The sequence below is a fragment of the Priceomyces carsonii genome, assembly GCF_900007245.1.
Source record: "Priceomyces carsonii strain CBS4050 genome assembly, scaffold: Debaryomyces_carsonii_scaffold_5, whole genome shotgun sequence".
Classification (NCBI taxonomy): Eukaryota; Fungi; Ascomycota; class Pichiomycetes; order Serinales; family Debaryomycetaceae; genus Priceomyces; species Priceomyces carsonii.
In genome coordinates, this window is record NW_026946678.1 from 974714 (window position 1) to 981782 (window position 7069).

A 7069-nucleotide genomic window follows, 5' to 3' on the forward strand; every position below is an offset into this window, starting at 1 on the left:
ATAATTTTAATTCAAATATATGCAGGTAATCATCGCGTTTGAACTTACCAAATTTTTTTTTATTTTATCTATTCGTGGTTCTTCATCCCGGTAAGTGCCTAAATATAAACCAAGAATCTTCAAACAATGGGCTTGGCTGGGACTAAGGTCAAGCAGAGGTTTGGTATGGATCCAAGGAACACGAAGTGGTCAAATGATACTTCAAGATTTGGACGAGTTTACTTGGAGAAATTAGGCTGGGAACCTGGTAGTGGTCTTGGGTTAGTCGATCATGCTGTTAAAACCCATGTAAAGGTGAAAATAAAAGATGATAATTTAGGTCTTGGCGCCAAAACGAATGCTGGAAGCGGCTCCTTAGAAAATGGGGAAAGTTCTGGATTAGACGTCTTCCAAAGAATTTTGGGAAGGCTCAATGGAAAAGAAGAACTGATCAACAAAGAATTGGATAGGAAGAAGAAAGATAATTTTATCACAGGAAAATGGGGTATATCCTTTGTGAAAGGTGATTGCCTCGAAAGTACGTGGGATGCTAAATCCAAATCTTTTGTTTCCAGTAAACTGCAACCAGCGTCAGATAGTGACATAAGTGATTCAAAGTCAAAAATGGAAGAGAAGACAAAAAATGAAATCTTCGCTTCGCAAGGTGGCAGTAAGTCATTAGATGAATCTAAGAAACGTAAAAAGAGTAAGAAAAATGACAGCAGAATGACGAAAATTAGGAAAACAATTGATGCAGAAAAAGAGAAGAAAGTGAAGAAAGAGAGAACACAAAAAGAAGAGAAGAAAGAGAAGAAAGAGAAGAAAGAGAAGAAAGAGAAGAAAGAGAAGACAGAAAAAGAAGACAAAAAAAACAAAAAAGGCAGTAAGGACAGGAAACAAAAGAAAGAGAAGAAAGCATTCATAGAATCTGAAGGACTAGAAGGATTAAAAACTGAAATTGCGACAGTCGGTAGAATACCAATTGAATGCAAAAAAAGGAAGCTAGAAGAAATTGATTCCAAAAAATTAAGAAAAAAAATGAAAAATAGTCATATGAACTCCGACATGGCCCTCGAAGAACAGGAGAAACTGGAGACTATTCAAGGAGATTCTGTTGATGCTCGTGTGGTACGTGTTTCCTCTGTGGTTCCAATATCTAGTAGACTTTCTGCAAGGTCAAAATGGATAAGACAGAAGAGAGCTTCGGTTATGGATCCCAAAGCACTAAATGAAATTTTTATGATAAAGAAATAACTGCCGTGTATAGACTCATTTTTATCTTATTTATTAGAATATATATTCTATAGCATATCAAAACATGACGAATGAAAATCCACATACGAAACTTGTTATCATAATAACAACCGTAATCAATTCACCACTTGTAACCTTTCTAGCATTCAAATTAGCAAATGACAGCTTGGTCGAGCTTGAAGTTGATCCAGAGCTAGATCCAGAGGAAGAGCCCGATCCTTCAGAACCTGAATCTGAGCTACCTGAGGAGCTTGAATCATTACCTGTTGCTTCTGAAGTCTTCTTTGAGCAGGACTTGGCAGATGAAGCACTTTTATTAATAGAAGCTGATCCCTTGAAACTGCATGCGGACAGCTTTTTACCATTCTTCTCGTAATATGCATTCAAAACGTACGAGAGTTTGTCCTTCGTCGAACAGTAAGAAAACTTACCGTATGTCCCTTTCTTTCCATTAACGTTAATAGCATCACAAGATATCTCGCCACATACAGAACCAAATAAGTCACCATAGTCATCCTCATCAACGCTGTCAGCAACAACACATTCTAAGGATTTGGCAATACAATCACAAGTATCTTCATCGGGTGTCGGTGGGAGCTTAGTGGCAGCTTGCCAGCTAGATCCGGTGGCAGGACAGGAGAGAGTGGAAGCTTTCTGGGATGATGACTTAGCAGATGAAGGGGAAATTGAGGCCATTTCCAGAGATAAGTATTTAAAATCACTTAATGTGCTCACACTGCTACCTTTGACAGAAACTAAACCGTAGTCATTTTCCTCCTGAAAGTACATGTAAACAATACCACCCGACCAAACATCTGTCATCTTATCACCATAAATTGTAGGCACATCAGTGAACTTTCTTGGCTTTTTCTCATTGCAACCATATTCTGAAAAAAATACTGGAATTGTCAAGTTTTTATATTCTTCCGTGCGCTCTTCGTAGCCTGAAGATGAGAAACTACTGTCTCCACACCACTCATAATTGTTGAGACCAAAAAAGTCTGCTCTTTCCTCTTCACTTCCACAAGAGAAGTACTCAGGAAGCTTGGCTCTGATGGTAGCATCATCAGACGTCGAATAACCGACTGGTATTGTCCTATACTTTTTAGACTTGATATATTTTTTCATATCACGAATTGCAGCTTTAACGAATGGAGATGCATCAGTATTTGATTTGTTATTGGTGACTTCATTACCAGCAAAAAAACCTAATGTATTATTATATGTCTGAAATTCATCGATGACATTAGCATATCTCTTGTATAAATCCAAGTTCCATTCTGGATCATCCCTATTAATAGACTCTGATGGTTCTGACAAATCAGCAATAACATAAATGCCTGCGTCTGCTAGAGCTTTCATGCAAGTGTCGTGCTTAACAGAGGTATTGAGAGAATAAACTCGTAAGACATTAGTTTTGATCTCCTGAAGATATTTAATGTCTCTCTTGCAAGCGTCACCGTCGGCCAATGGATCTTTGAAACTGTCGCTATCTTCTGTGTTCTCTTGATAGGCGACGCCTCTGATATAGAATTGAGAACCATTATTGCTGTAAAAAAATTTGTTACCCACAACTTCGATAGTAGGAAAACTGCTATCTCCAGCCCAACTTACCTGCGCAAGAATGGCAATTGTAACTAAAGTAATAATTTGTCTGAGCATTATCTGAAAGAGCGTAATAGTTGGCAGCAGTTAGTCCTTGGCACGTCAAAAGATTAAACATTTGGATAATAGAAATATTTATACTTTCGTATCCTAAAATTTTAACCAAAGCAACCACGAAACACGCTCCTCCATCCTATCACTGCCTACTATTCCTTAAGATCCAATAAGGTTTCCCTTTAACAATAAATGGTCTTTATTTTGAGCCCATCATAAAAATTTGATTCTTCGACTCTTTTGTGAATTTTGATCCTTGGCCCTAAAAAAGCAGTGTTATTAACAAAGATAGAATGCAAAACACGTCGAGGCGTTCCGAAAGAGTAAACCCTTTATTAAGAACGGGAAAATGCTTACATCTTATATTTAATGCAGGTACTAGTGGCTGAGTTCGATGTGTGCTTTATGATACTTAAAGTAATAATCTCAACAATACAACGTTATGTACAGTAATCAGGCCTCTAAAAAGCCGGAATACTGCTCTAGGCACGATTTTCGGTTTTGGACCCCCACATAAAAGACAAAGAAATTGATAAACAACGCGGTCGAACAGAACGGAATGGCATTATATGTGGAATAATTAGACGGTCGATCTTCAAAATAGTAAACGTTACCCCTGAGGCTTGGGCTATGCTTAGGTTGCCGTTATAGATTGAAATCGGTGTGAAAGCAGAAGGTACGCTAGATTTCGGCTCGCGACGAGAATGGCTGCAATAGTCAACTTGGACAAGCAACAGTGAAGACAAGACATACAGGTTGGAAGAGTTGGGGGGCTATATCGAGCCAGAGCAAACTGACAATCTATTTGTCACATTGCTTTATTGACTGACTTCTGCTATGTCTGTCAGAGGTTGCTTATCTCGATTTGTTAATTTTGGAACACTTTAAATTTGTTAGCACTAAAGCCATATTTAGCTTCCCAAAGCAGTACTCCTTTTGAGACCGAAGAACGCTCCCGAATATCCTAGAATTCATGAAAATATTAATCAGAAGTGTTCTGTCTTTTTAGGTTCTTTGTAATTTTTCGTATTTATCGCAAAATGTTCAAAGAATATGAAACATTTTTAAACAATATTCCTCTGTAAAAATTCTAATAAGTCTCTCTTAGTTGTATAGTACATCAAGGCAAACGCATGATTCTGGAAGGAAGCGTAGACATCTAAAATGATATCTATCGTTGGTATAGCATCAGAGGCTGTCTCTTTAAGGTTTCCACTGGTTGTGCCACGGAATTTATAAATGAGAGACCAGGAAAATTAAAGCCGTATACTAAAAGAAAAGACTTACTAGAAAATAGCTGGAATACTTTTTTATAAGGAAGGATATATGCAAAATTTACTTTCAATTTATAACCTAGATATAAAAATGTTGCATCAATGCAATAGTAAGTTTCAATTAATAACGAGATCCCATATATTATAGCCTTATCTATAAATTTTCTTAAGAAGCTAGACTACGCTTTACTTCTAAAAATCTGAAAGAAAGCAAGATAGTGCAGATAGGCAGGCGGATTCTTTACTTTTCATTCATCCAATCTAAAGTATAATTTATACCTGTCTCCAAATCCACTGCTGGTTTATAGCCGAGGAGCTCCTTAGCTCTTGATATATCATGGTAACGAGTAGCACATACAACTCTAACCCGAAAAGGGGTCAATCCTGGTTCCTTATTTAGTATTTTAGAGACATATTCTGACAAATAACCAGCTACAATTGCAATTGGGCGCTTTAGTACAATATTATATTTGTCAATGTGGCCATCAGCTTTCCACACGGTACGAGCCAAAGTCCAAAAATAAGTTGGAGCATCGTTAGTGATAAAGAGGGTTTCTCCTCCAAGTTTGTCACGGTAAGAAGGATCTATTATTTTTTGAGCGGCCAACACATGAGCATCTGCTACGTTTCCAGCATAAGTCCAATCAAAAAGATTGTTATTATCACCAAGCTGGAACTTAGATTGGCCCATCCTTGCAGCAGCTCTAAGACCAGGAACTAATTGACGATCTCCGGGACCAAATATACCAGCCGGACGAAGACACACAGTGAGAAGTCCATCTGGATCATTGCTTTGCATTACGGCAGTTTCAGCTATAGCCTTTGTTTCGTTGTAACCATCCATGTGAACAGCGGGATAAGGCCATGTTTCGTCCGCATTACGTACATCCTGCCCATTGAAAATAACCCCCGCTGAAGAAGTGTATACCAAAGCTTTCACTCCCAACTTTTGTGCCACTTCAATCAAATTTTTAGTTCCTTGAACATTCACTTTTTCGTATATTTCCTGAGGAAGACCATGCATTGGAGATGCAGAGTGAACTACTACATCGCATCCAGATTCCCTTACTGCATGACTTACATCATCTTCAGAAATTATGTCTCCCTCGAAGTATCCAATTTGATCTGCTGGAAAAGTAAAGTATTTCGAAAGTTTCTCAGGTAATGGACGCACGTCGAACACGTAGATTTTTGTATCTGGTGAATTCTTATAAAATTGTTGGATCAAGTGAAGCCCGAGGAAACCAGAACCTCCAATTAAAAGAACGGAGTTCAATGAAGATGTCATTTCCTTTGAATGAAGAGTAATTAGATACTTGCAAATAGTACGAACACTAAATACTTTTTTAATATTTCTATACGAACCATGTTAATCCATATACACACCATATATAGTGCCGCTAAAACTCGAATAAATTTCTATATCTAATTACTTTTTCCTGGTTCAAAACCACTGGAGCCGGAGTAACGTTAGGAAATTCGAATTTAATAGAGTTATTCAAGGTTTTCAATGGTACCTTTGATGTTTTCAAGTGCGGCTCAGTACTAAATCGATTGAGGTCAAAAGTCTTTGTTACCGAATTGGAAGACGGTACTTCCCAAGCACTCTTAGTTGTTACAGAGTCCACTCCTCCACTCTTTGGCAAAGAAGGTTGTGAAGATACTCCATCAAGTTTTTCTTCCTTGTCTGCGCCATTTGAAAAAATCAGCGAGTTGGCCGGTAACTCTTCTGTTTTATTATAGGAAATGCTCTTAGTTATGTCATCTGTAGTCAACATGACAGGTGCTGGAGAGTGCTTCGTTTTTTTCTTCTTTAAAGAATGTGACGTAGCATACGGATTTGAGAATGCCTTTAATGTATCACTACGTGATCTTTTTGAAGTCCTATCCTCCGCTTTTGTCGATGTGGTATCTTTTTCCCCATCTAAAATTGACAAGATAGCACTAGCAGTTTCACTTTTCTGTTCATCTCGGTTTATAAGGGGCGAAGAGTGCTCTGAGGGTAACGTCAATTCAGTTTCCTCTCGCTTTTGTTTTTTTAATGATGCAGGGACACTTATTCTGGTTCTGTAAGGTGACGGGAGTCCAGAAAATTGGTACACACGTTTAACTGTCGGTATATTTCTAGGGGTTGACTTTTCAACAATAGTTTGATAAACTGGTTTATATTCTGGTGTGGAGAAAACCGTAGGCGGAGCATTGTTCTTTATAAGTCGTTGATTCAATGGTGTAGAAAAGGTGGAGTCGTTTTTAGCATTACGAGGTGTCGTGTGGTCATCTTTTATAACCGCAGGGGTAGCCGAACGAGATCGAGATTTAGAAATTAACGAAAGAACTTCTTCGTATTCAGTGGCTGTCAAAGGATTGCTACCTTTTTCATGAAAGAAACTTGACAATGTCTCATTGGGTGTGCCCTGGTTATCCACCGTTTTAACCCTGGAATTTGAAGGTGTTCTAAATGAGCTAATGTCTGAATCTGTTTGAGAATTCGGATTTGTATTTGAACTTGTTTGGAAATGTAATTTGGCCTGATTTTTTTCTATGTTTTGTTCCTCTTTATTATTATGAGTCCATTGAGAATTGAAGAACCTTTTCACCCTAGAGAATAAACCCCGGTTTCCTCTATGTCCGGAAACATCTTTGGACGAGTAAGGTCTTGAGATTCTTCTATTATCCATAAATGTAGACGATTGATCTTGCTGACCTTTAGAAACAAAAAATTTTGAATATTGAATGAAAGACTAATAACCAAATATTTTCGAAATTCAGCAAAATAATGAGCGAAAAAATTGGGGCGAGCTGGGAATTGAACCCAGGGCCTCTCGCATACTTGAAAATGTTCATTGAACAGTACCCAAAGCGAGAATCATACCACTAGACCACACGCCCTAATTTCAGAATAC

At 38.0% G+C, this 7069-nt stretch overlaps 5 protein-coding genes across 5 annotated transcripts; 2 read left to right on the forward strand and 3 right to left on the reverse strand.

The window, feature by feature from the left end:
* Window positions 1-126: 126 nt before the first annotated feature.
* On the forward strand, window positions 127-1233 carry PRCAT00004838001 (telomerase inhibitor; the record flags this gene model as incomplete). Its single annotated transcript, XM_062954861.1, has 1 exon — window positions 127-1233. The coding sequence occupies one exon, from the start codon at window positions 127-129 to the stop codon at window positions 1231-1233; it is 1107 nt and encodes a 368-aa protein (XP_062811522.1).
* Window positions 1234-1290: 57 nt separating this feature from the next.
* On the reverse strand, window positions 1291-2895 carry PHR1 (Phr1p; the record flags this gene model as incomplete). Its single annotated transcript, XM_062954862.1, has 1 exon — window positions 1291-2895. One exon carries the CDS (start codon window positions 2893-2895, stop codon window positions 1291-1293), a length of 1605 nt encoding a protein of 534 aa, XP_062811523.1.
* Window positions 2896-4407: 1512 nt separating this feature from the next.
* ERG26 (sterol-4-alpha-carboxylate 3-dehydrogenase (decarboxylating)) lies at window positions 4408-5454 on the reverse strand (the record flags this gene model as incomplete). The annotated part of the gene is made up of 1 exon (XM_062954863.1): window positions 4408-5454. The coding sequence occupies one exon, from the start codon at window positions 5452-5454 to the stop codon at window positions 4408-4410; it is 1047 nt and encodes a 348-aa protein (XP_062811524.1).
* A 112-nt stretch (window positions 5455-5566) lies between these two features.
* On the reverse strand, window positions 5567-6844 carry NUP60 (FG-nucleoporin; the record flags this gene model as incomplete). Its single annotated transcript, XM_062954864.1, has 1 exon — window positions 5567-6844. The coding sequence occupies one exon, from the start codon at window positions 6842-6844 to the stop codon at window positions 5567-5569; it is 1278 nt and encodes a 425-aa protein (XP_062811525.1).
* Window positions 6845-6942: 98 nt separating this feature from the next.
* PRCAT00004842001 (uncharacterized protein) lies at window positions 6943-7044 on the forward strand (the record flags this gene model as incomplete). Its single annotated transcript, XM_062954866.1, has 1 exon — window positions 6943-7044. The coding sequence occupies one exon, from the start codon at window positions 6943-6945 to the stop codon at window positions 7042-7044; it is 102 nt and encodes a 33-aa protein (XP_062811526.1).
* Between the last annotated feature and the right edge of the window lie 25 nt (window positions 7045-7069).